Below are 11562 nucleotides of genomic sequence, written 5' to 3' on the forward strand. Positions count from 1 at the left end.
AAAGTAACCTTCCCAACCCTGATGAGAGTAAAATGCTTTAACCCGCAAATTTAAAAAGCACAGACATCATTCATTTCATTCACTTTGTCAGTCTGAACTTTTTTGGATCTGCACAAAGTCATGAATTAAAGTTTATTCTTCAAACAATTCCTCTCCACAAAAAAACAACCACTGTTGCATTTAAAGTGGAATATATTAAATTCTATAAATGTTAAATTATATTGACAACAACACACTTAATATAAGAAAAGGTTTACAAAATACAGGGAAAATGTCATACTAATAGTACATTTCAAATACAGTATAGCATGTGCAGCCATTTCTTTCTGTGTGGCTTCAACTGAATATGACATGCAGTTTCAAGAAGATAATACAAAACAAACAGTAGATTATTACACAACTAAAATTCTTGACAATATACTCAAAAAGTACTACAATAAACATAGTAGTGTTTTCTCTTGCCACACAAATATAATGCCCTGAAACTTTAGCTTTGTCAATATAAATCCATTACTTGTGTCTTCCTAAAAATATTTACGGTTTCACATGTTGGTGGTTTGTACAGCATTTGTAACAGACCAGGAAGCACTGAAAACAGTGTAACACTACTCTCTTTATATCTTCAGTCTCCAAGTTATCCTTCTTAATGTTTCTTCATGAAAGTGCCATTAATATAATTTTACGTACAAGTACATTCATAGATAAATTAGTTTATTGCAGATCACAGGACAGGGACATTGGCTTTCGTTTCAATGTGTCTGCACTGCTTAAATCAAAAGTAAATCATGCATATAAAAGTCCATTATGAGTCAGAATTGTTTGTTGGTTTCGAAGTCATAAAACAGATGGATTGCTGGCAATTAAAACATCAAACGTGCAGGCACATAAAGCTGACATTATCCTGGTTTGATGCAATAATTTTTCACACCCAGCTCAATGTGCAGGTGTTAACAAGCCCTTTGTTGATTTAGGAGCTGCAGATAAAGTTATGGCACTATTCGGCAGTGGAAAATGAATGATCCACTTCATGCCGCTTTATTTGTCTACCTGATTTCATTGTGCATTGTTTTCTCAAGAACAATAAACATAAAAAGACATACAATAAAAGCATGCCAAACTTTATAGCTATGGGAAAACACCAGTTCTTGTTCTTACACCTTCCTCCTCCAGCTCCTCATCTAAAAAAGAGTTGTAGTTCCCTGTTTCTCCCCCTGCATGCATCATGACGCCTAGAGAGCCCGAAGAACCCGAAGAACCTGCCCTCTCCTCTTTTTCATCCTCGTCCTCCCCTTCAAGCTCCTCTTCATCCTCCAGGCTCGAGCTGTGAGAGTCACCCTGAGACTTGGCACTGTGCATCCTGTCTGTGTCAGTTAGCAGAGAGGTTGCTTGTTCCTTGGCTTTGCGACTTCTCTTCCACTTCATACGTCTGTTCTGAAACCAGATCTTAACCTGGTGTAAAAAACAAACAAACAAAACCAACAGGAATCACAATGGTGTTAAGAAATTGTCTTGGTCTGAGAGAAACAATGTCTCCTCTTGTTGTCAGAAAGTAGAGGGATGGTAAAATATTGATATTAAAGTCAATATTTAAACAAGGCTGGTGATAAACAAAATTAAAACGAGCAGGGACTTGGCAGGATGCACATAGTTGCTTTTAGTTCTGTTAAAGGGCTCTTTCACCTAAATCACAAGACACATTTTTTAACATTTCCCCCAAATGGGGATTTTGTCTTTAATGAAGGTGAATGCATTATGTTTGTGGTGCTCTAAGCACTGATAAAATCCACACCAAAGCAATGTGTTTGAATTTTGGTGTAATAAAAATTTTAATAGTTTTAATAAAAGTCCATTCACTTCAAAATCAGATTGTCAATCAAATGAGTAAAACCAACACTTTTTATTTTTATTGCTGTATGTGAAAGAAATATTATGAAACAATGAATATTAGTTTCTATATGCATTTTATAGTCAGCATTCTGTAGCTGCACAACAACAAAATGATTATTTTTTTTTTTACAATTAAAAAAATACACTAGTATAAAATCACTGATGAAAAGTATTTTTTGTATTTTTATATATACCATATATTTTTTATGTTATTCAGCACCTGATATGTTTTTGTTTGTAAAGTTTCTGTATATTTTAATAGTGAAAGGGCTGTAATGAATCATACACACATGTCCTAAATGATATGGATGGGAGTGTTTTCATACAAAAATTGGGTGTGTAAAAAAATGTATGCTGCAGGCCTCTAAAAGTTTCACTAGTCCTGCACCTGTTTAAGCATTAAATGTATTCACACTTTTAAAGATGCCATGCAGCATGAAGTCCAGAACAGTAAGGACAGTGATGGTGAAAAGGAATGGTCTGTACTAAAACAATAAATGTGATATGTGTGATATAATTAATTCACAGCCTCTGGGGCTCTTACCTGAGTCTCGGTCAGCATGAGTGCAGTGGCCACCTCAAAGCGTTTAGGCCTGGACAGGTACTTGTTGAGCTTGAACTGGTTTTCTAACTCAAGGAGCTGCTGGCTGGTGAAAGCTGTCCTGGGCCTCCGACACTTCCCCAACAAACCTGCTGCAGCCGGACCTGAGAAGGGAAAAGAGCAAGATAGAGACAAATAGAGAGTGTTTTTTAATACATTATTATTAATTTCCTTTTTTTTTGTTTCTATTTAAATGTGTATTCATTTATTTCAATGTTCCACACTGCACTGTTGGAGTGTTTTACTTATGCAGGCCTGTAAGTAAAATAAAGAAATGCAGAATGATACAAAATTTAATTCCAGAGATTTCTTTCTTTAATTAATCTTCAAATAAATCGTCACAGACTCATTAGCTTTGTCTCTATTCTCCTTTGTTTAGATGCGACAGGCCTACCTGCCTGTATATCTTGCTGCTTATGTCCCTTAATATTATTGCCTTGATGTGAGGATGTGTGAGAGGATATTGCTTTGGAGAGGCAATAAAACATCACAGAGGTCCATTACCTTAATGAAAACCCTGTAAATGTTATCAGTTGATTAAGTAGCAGGTCTATTTCAGGTGTTACCTTTACCATAAATGTTGCACGTTGGTTTTTATGAGATAAATTGTCCTTAAGCGACAGCATCTCAATGTCACGGTCTTTTCAAAAAGAGGTGCCAAAACGGAGGGCCTTTCAGCATAAACATGAAATGGATGCTGGCCTACCCCTCACAACCCTAGACAAAAACGTGCCAAAATACAGCACTAGTTTATAGACTGGTAAAAGGTAAAATTATATATTATTCAGTCAGGAATAGGTCCTAAAACTTACATTTTTAAGGTTTGTGCGTAAATTCGTAAATGCAATTTTATTTTTACAATTAAGCCTGGTGCCATAATTGAAAAATAAATTAGATGACACTGAATTAATTATAGTCATGTAATAATTTATTAATTGTTTTTAAAAGCGCAACAGATTGTGCCATTGTAAATATTCGTATCATGTCAAGATCAGCTTTATCCACAAATTCAGAATTAGATAACCATGGTGCGTTTTGGTTCTTTCACTATTTTAATGAAGATATTAAAGTTTGTAAGCTGCTCACCTCCATACTCTCCGAGTCTGGGTATCATCATCCCGGCTCTGAGCCAAGGCTCAAGCGGGATCGCCCCGGCCATCCCGGACCCCTTCAGATGCTCCGGATATGGCTGGATCAGCTGCGTGAAACCGGGATAAATGAAGGCGGGATGCTGGCCGCCAAACGCCGCCAGAGGGTACATGGATCTCGGGTGCATTCCGAGGAACCCCCCTTGGTGCAGAGCAGTGAATCCTGACTGGGACAAGTTGAAGAGGGGGGACTTTGAGAGAGGTCCTGGCTGGACCTGAGGGGTATTTGTTGGGTTTTGGTGAGGAGAGGGCGTCTCGGAACCGCGGTTCGACACCGGACTGTCACTTGGGCTCCTGTTGTAGTAGAACTCGGGAGACGCTCCATCAGTCCTCTGCTCCATATCGTGCGCCAGCAGTGCGTCAATACGAAAGTTTTTGGATTTCTCCATGGTGGTAGTCATCCTGTCTACGAAGTGTCCGATGTGTTTCTCTGAAACTGGCCTCCTGTTTTTATCAATTCCTTATATTCAGTACTGCAATTTAAACATGCCAAAAAAATTTCCTCTGATGGACTAAAATTCGTCTCTAATTGTTAAATACAGTATGCAGACCCTTCAAGTAAACAGCTCTGTTGTCAGTCGTCCTCTGAAGAAATTTCCTCTGTCTGACTCACTCCACTTCTAAAAACCACTTCAACAGTGAGCTGAAAAATTACTCGCACCCAATAGCGCAATAAAGTCTGCTGAGCTGTGATTGGTCAGAGCCCTGAACCACAGGGGCAGGGTAAAGGCCGACTCTTTCTTTTGAAGGGTTAATTAAGGCATTCACGCACTCGTGTGTCAGCTTTAGGTTTAATTCTACACAGCATAGCAAAGTCTGATCTTCATGATCACTTTGATAATACTTCTAGTAGGAGATGCTATTTAAATGATAAGAAATATTGTCTGCTTAATTTCAGTCCTTCAAGCATTCACAATCATATTCATAAATGAAAATAAGATTAAGGTGTGTGTGTGTGTGTGTGTGAGAGATGTTTTTTCTTTATGACAGTCTGTCTGTTATCAGTGAGACAGTTTGACCTCCAAATCCCCGTTTCAGGTATGATCGAGTTAACCTTAGTCACACACACTGTCTGGTAAACACACATTATGAACATATAAGACACTCACCCACACACTTTTTAGACATAATTACTGTAATACTGTTTAGCAAGATGAAGTAATTCATCATTTTACAACTAACTCTTCATTAAACTTTATGGCCTGCTAAGTTTGAGAGAAACCCAGGTTATCAGCAGTTGCTGTTATGATTATCGGTCATCACCACACCATGGAGCAGATAAAGAGGCAGTAAATTTACAGAGTGCAAACTCATTTTCTCTCCCCCCAAACTAAAGCCAATGTGTGAACAGGTGACACAAGGTCTTTAAAAAAGTTTATTCCCCCTCTATAATATGCAATCATCTTACAAAAGGTATACATATATGGGCATATGGTTAGCGATAAATTGATGAAACTGTGTCTTTTATATTGGCTTCAGCAGTACATTTCATAAATCTAAACCCAGCTTTGCAGGAAACATCTTCCTATCAACTTCAGCTGATCGCCATCTGTCCTGGCAAGTTAATGCACTACGAAGACTTAAGCTATACTTACATTCTGCATCTGTGTGCTCCTGCCACAGTCTAACCAGTGGTGATTTTCTGCCAGTTCATACAGGACTGATAAGAGACAGTCATAGGTCTGGGAAAACAAACTCCTCTCACCTCGAAGATAAACACAACAACACCTGCTAGACTACCCAGCATATAAACTAAACGGCCAATGTGTGCATGCAGTATGTGTGTGCCGGCATGTGTGTATATGTGTGTGTCCATTGAGGCAAATCATTACCAGAGTATGAATGTTTTCAGTTTTTCCAGACATCAAAGTTCTCAAGTTATTAATTTGTCAATTGTAGTGAAATGGCCGCATGAACAATTGATGTAGACAAGATTTAGTGTGATGAACTCATAAATACAGCTGATAAAGTTTCCTTCCTCATTTGACTCATGCAGACATACATCAAGAGGCTTTGATGTTTAGTCTCACAGGGGTTCCAGGTTACTAATTTACAGGTTATATGATCAATCAGTTCTAAGAACAGAAACCCCCTTATTACTTTCAGTACTGTTCAGGTCTGTCTAGACCACAGAGAGGTCAAAAGAAAAGTTATTTCTGGACTGGAAGCTTTGCTTTGCTTTGAAATTTTAACATGGAAAATGGAAACAACACAGTGCACACTAAACTTGTTCAAGAAAATCTACTCAGTTGTTCTCAGTGCAGTGAAAGTCATTTTTGAGCAAAGATCCACAAAGCAACCTATAACTAAATTGAGCATTATGTTTTCCCCCTCCATTTTCTGATTTTTAGCAGGATGAATTGATTTAATTGTAAATTAACAGTTATCAAATTGTACAGTGTAGTAGGCCAACTTATTACAAAACAAGTGGTTTGATTGTTAGTCATTATGTCATTTTTTCCCACTGCCATCCAGTATCTATTGGGATAGAAGTGAAGTTGTAAAAGCCTCCTGTAAAGTCATTAACACTCTGTGATCTGTTCTCTATATGAGATAAGGGAGAGTAAATGACATACATGATCATTTAATAAAGTCTGTACAACATATCTTTGAGATAAGGTTCTGTAGTTATAAAGGACACAGACTGTAATTTCACACCACCGAGAGATATTATGTCTGATAATATAACGGAATTGGGAATTATTGTCTATACGCTGACATGTTAATAACCCTTAACAAAAGAGCCATTGTGTACATACAATCCAGGTATATAGCATTTATCACGTCATAAGTAGATAGGAGTCATACCATGATACTTTGTACAGTAATAACTCTGGTCAGAGGATTAGATGATCAGGTATATGAGGTCCATCTGCTATAGGTCTTGTCTGATTAAAATAGAATCAATGACATTCATTGATTTCCAGCAAACCAGGGGTATGGCGTGAGGATCTAAACTAGAGTCCATTGTAGGTCTGTCGGTGTCATAAAAGTATGTTCTAGCACTAAATCGTATTGATCGAAGTGAAAATGAAAGAATTAAACAGCCCTACAGAGGCCTTCAAAAGCAGTGAAGTTAAAAAAGTGACTTCAGGCTGTAACAGATAGATTTAAGTTATGCCTTCTGTGGCTTCATCACATCACATGTCAAAAGTTCAGACTAAAAGTACAGACTACACAGCTTTTGATATTCTTCAGAATTTTGTACGTTAGCTTTAGCAGGGCTTGAACTGGGTTTTTATTCTTCATCATAGTTGAATTTAGCAACTTTTGGAAAACCAAGTGAATTAACAAGATGTGGATACATAAAAATGTAATAGTTTTCATTGACAGCACAGCTAGGGGAAAATGTAATACTAAGTGTAGCTTTGGCAAAGGCTAGTTAGCCCTGACTCTCTCCCTAGTTAGCTTTCATTTGATGTTTGTCTCTTGCTTTAACTAGTTGTCTAGTTTAGTGTCTTTCTGTGGCTTACAAAACCAGTGTGCAGTCAACTCAGATTCTGGTCTTAACCCAATTTTGACATCATATATTTGAGTATAATCAATATAATCCAGATCATACTTCTTGGCTGGAGGACACAACTTTTTTGACATTTCTGTAAGTGTTGAATGGTAACTCAGATTGCTCCAAAATGTTTATTGACAAGCATAAAATTAATGGCAATGTGTTTTTTGCACCAAACTTACATCAGAATTAATGATTAATCGCACTAACTATATAAAAATAGGGAAACATCTTCCAAACTGAATCATCTTACTGTTTCTCTTTGTTTCCTCTCAATGTAAAGCACCTTTAACACAGTAGCTACTCCTTTTTTGAACTGGGAGGGTTTTTCCAGTGGCTACTTTTGGGTTACAGCCATACATAGAGACAGGAAAGCAGACACACACATATTTGCATGCATGCACGGGCACTCACACACACATACAGACTCATATGCAGAGGAAACACACAAGAGCAAGCCTGGGAGACACAGAACAACTACTCAGCCCATAGCTCCTCTATACCCTTAGCTGTAAAAGAACCATTCATGTTGCCTCTATTCATACACAAATGGAAAAGAGGTTAACCCAGTGGGCGATGTCTGTCAAACCACCATAGTTAAGAGGCGAAGAGGTTACACCAAATCTGCATGGGGGGTAGAGGCTGATTTGACTTTACGTATTTAATTACAAAAGTCTGTGGGCACTATTAACTGTGGTAAGTGAGGTGATAAGCCATAAAACAAAGGTTATATTCATGTATTTTTAAGCCTAAAACAACATATCCTTAATAGCATTACATTTGTGTAAAAACCAATGTAACATGAAATGATGAGTACATACAAATTAGATGAGACAACCACAAGACATGATTTCATAAGTTGTCGGACAAATTTTAAAAATGCAAAGAAAAATCGTGACAACTTGCACAAGCGCTAATATTAAATTTCTTTTGATGAAGTGTCCGTTTCAGTTCAGAACAGTATACATATGAACTACACAAAGAAAAAGTGCTTGTGATAAGAAATGTTAAAGATTTTATTATCTGCATAGATCACCAGAGTTGTGACTTTAATGACCCTCTTTAGAGTCTGACCTAGATTAAGAGGGCCAGAATGGTAATAAAGTAAAATATGACTATGTTTTAATTTGGGCTAAAAGAAGAATAAAAAACAACATATCCCAAACAGATAGAGTATAATAAGGCCTGTTATTCTCCTGCTGTCTGTTGTGTTCTATTGTGGAATCTAGTCTAATATCTGCTTTTGGTTTCTATTGTTGAATCCATTGTCATGCTGCAGTTCTGCTCTGATTGGCCTAATGGACCGCAGGGGAATAGAATACTTCCTGGTTGAGCAGGGGTGGGTGTCCAGGGTTGCAAGGTTCAACGTTGTTTAAAATGAGTTGATTAACGATGGCCGTCACCACTGAGACCGGGACATAATGAGGAGGACAAGAAGGAGGAGCGGAGGAGGAGCAGAGGAGGAGAAAGAAGGGAGGGGGGAGAGAGCCGAGACTGGATGATTATTACTTAGCACAGTAAACAGTGAGATGACAGCAAAATGAAATGGGACCTCAGGGTAGAAGTGGAAGAGGGGGAGCAGGAGGAGGTAAGAAGAGGAGGCACATAGCTAATTAGTCCTAAACAGAGGTCTGTGAATGAGAGGAGGAGACAGACACACGTAGAGCTGTTTAACACACAAAGACAGGGGCAGTGACGGGGCAGCAGAGTTGTGGCGGCAGAAAGTAGTTAAACATCTGTTGCTCTGTGGGACAGCCAGACTGCTCTGCAGATTCAGGATCCCACAACACCAGATATGTTCAACATAAAAAATACAATGGATGTGAACTAGTATAAAGTCTATTTACTTAAAAAGCTTTGCCTCTGTGAGTGAAAACCACATTCTTTTGACAGTTAAGAAGTTAACTTTTGTGGACACATAAATTAACGGTTTTGGTGGATTTATGCACTTTAATGACAAAGAGCTTTTGAAAGAGTACTCAGTTCTTGCAATTCAAAGAGGTATCTCCTTCTTCAGGGAACACAAAGCAAAAGTCCAATGCATACGGTGTGCGAGCATTATAATGTGGAGCTTTAATTAAAGATAGGGATAAGAATCAATCTCAAACACAATTTAACTAAGCAAATGTGTTTATACAAAATCATTAATTATAATGGTAAACTCAAGCAAGACATCATGGTAATGTTTGTGCAAGTAAACCAGGTCATTTTTTAAATTTAAATTAGACCATTAAAGTAAAGTAAACTTACCCTTTTAACTACCCTGCTCAATTATATTAATATCATTAAACTAGTCTGAGCCACAATGATGTTGGACAGAAACTGATGTGATAAAAAAGACATCACACCTTTCTCCCTAACTTGAACGCAGACACCTTCAGAGTTATATAATGTTTTACTGTTACCACCGGAAAGGTTAGATTAGATTAGACTATTACAGATACCAAATTTAAATCAATGTAGGCTTGCAAAAGCAATCATACTGAACACCGACAATACAACTAAATAAATTCATCTCATGGTCCCTTAAGTTTCGGAAAATAGGTAAAATACCTTCTAATCACCTAGGCAAACAAAACACCAGATATTTTGTTGCATCAGATTTTGCAGGTATTTGGCTATAAACCAACTGTCAGAGGATCACAAAAGTTGTTAGAAATCATCCTGTGGAGAACATGAATGTGCAAATATACCACATTTCATTGCAAACACACCCAAAAGTTATTGAGTCATTTCACATTGAATCACAAAAGTCAACTTCATCATGGGGTTACAAGTTGTAAGGATTCCTCCTCTGGGGACACTGAATATCTGTACCACATTTCATTGCAATCCATCCAATAGTAAAATTTCAATCTGGACCAATGTGATATATTGACTATCCAACAACTTGAATGATATTGCCATCCCTACAAAATCCAACAATGGAGAGATACAAGATAGCGTGCTCGTGGAAGGGAAATCTTGCAGTATTTTGGCCCATTTTGACTCTGTTATCTGTTTTCTTTCTTGAGTGTTTAGACATGCTCTCCTCCTCCTTTTCTTTCTGCGCATGCATCTTTCTATGACTATTACTGCAGCATATTTAATCTAGTCCTCATCATTCTCTCCATCCTGTCCGAGAGGAGACAGTTCAATTAGGCTTGTGGTCCATGGACACTCCCACCAATTCATGTTTGTTGGGTCTAATCAGATCGGTTTTATGCACGTGTGTTTGCTTGTGTGTGTGTGTGTGTGTGTGTGTTTGTGTGGAAGGGTTAGGGTTAGGGTTAGGGGATGAAGAGAAACTCATAACTCTTTACCACCACCTTACCTGACAAAGTCATATCACCTCTCCTTTCTGGCTTTTTATGCCTCCTCTCTACCTCTTGTTACTCTAGCACCAGATGAATCCAGATGAAAAGCACACTTATTGTTGAAATGAGGAGGATTATATAAAAAGATTGCAATATATCTTTGTCACAGGTTTATAACAGCATTTCCAATGTTGCTGTTGGGGATGGTGCTACAGTCTGTATGTAAGTGTGTATTTAAATTGCTTGTATGGTGATTTATTGCTTCAAAGCAATTCAGATAAAAGAGGCTATCAACCTGATTCTCATCCACTTTTATATTGCTGACATATAGCCACTACAATAACATGTTTTTCCCATGCAGCATGTAGTTCTTTTGTCTTGTTCAGTCATGGTGTTGGCTGCAACATGGTTCTTGCTGTCTCTGTTCATCTAAATGTGTATTATAGCTATCTGAATACAAATGTATTGCCACAAAAATAGATGAAACTCTACAGACAAATTGTATATGTGCCAGCTATTTCAGTCTTCAAAATAATGCTATTTCTGTCTGTTAATGCAGGCAAAAAAGGGAAACATATGCCTACTTCCAGGCTAAGAAGCATGCCTTTGTTAGAGGAAAAGTCCAAAATAAACTTTTGTAATCTACTGTTCTATGTTTTCTACTTGTTTCTACATCTTCTTGTTTTCAGAGAGTTAGCAAAGGGCTATCTAGGGGTTAACGGGGGAATTAGCTTTGCTTTAATTGGTCGTTTTGACAGAGGCGGGACTGACAGGCTTAAAGGAGGGGCTGTCACTGCCTGATGTATGTTGTCCCACACTGAAGAGATTTCATTTCCCTAATTGAGCCCTCCCCCCTTGCCCTCACTTCACATCTACTCTGGGTCTTGTTTTGCTCTACCTTCTGCCAGCATCTCCCCTGTTTCCACCCCGCCTTTGCCTCTTCTTTGCCCCCACCCCAGATGTTGCTTGTCTAATGGCGGTCAGAACAAATTAATTAGTTACACTAAAATGCAATGAAAAACCAGGTGCTGAACCGATTAACTTCATTAGAGGCCATATGAACTTGTTAATGAGAAATCATTAGCCTATACTCACTGTCTCACTGAGCTTTCTCTGGACTTACTA

At 38.0% G+C, this 11562-nt stretch overlaps 1 protein-coding gene across 1 annotated transcript; it reads right to left on the minus strand.

The window, feature by feature from the left end:
* Window positions 1–1125: 1125 nt before the first annotated feature.
* On the minus strand, window positions 1126–4025 carry LOC128368336 (motor neuron and pancreas homeobox protein 1-like). Its single transcript, XM_053329125.1, has 3 exons — window positions 3575–4025; window positions 2432–2592; window positions 1126–1449 (listed from the first exon to the last, which is right to left on the minus strand). The coding sequence occupies exons 1-3, from the start codon at window positions 4023–4025 to the stop codon at window positions 1126–1128; spliced, it is 936 nt and encodes a 311-aa protein (XP_053185100.1).
* Between the last annotated feature and the right edge of the window lie 7537 nt (window positions 4026–11562).

The sequence above is a fragment of the Scomber japonicus genome, chromosome 11, assembly GCF_027409825.1.
Source record: "Scomber japonicus isolate fScoJap1 chromosome 11, fScoJap1.pri, whole genome shotgun sequence".
NCBI lineage: Eukaryota > Metazoa > Chordata > Actinopteri > Scombriformes > Scombridae > Scomber > Scomber japonicus.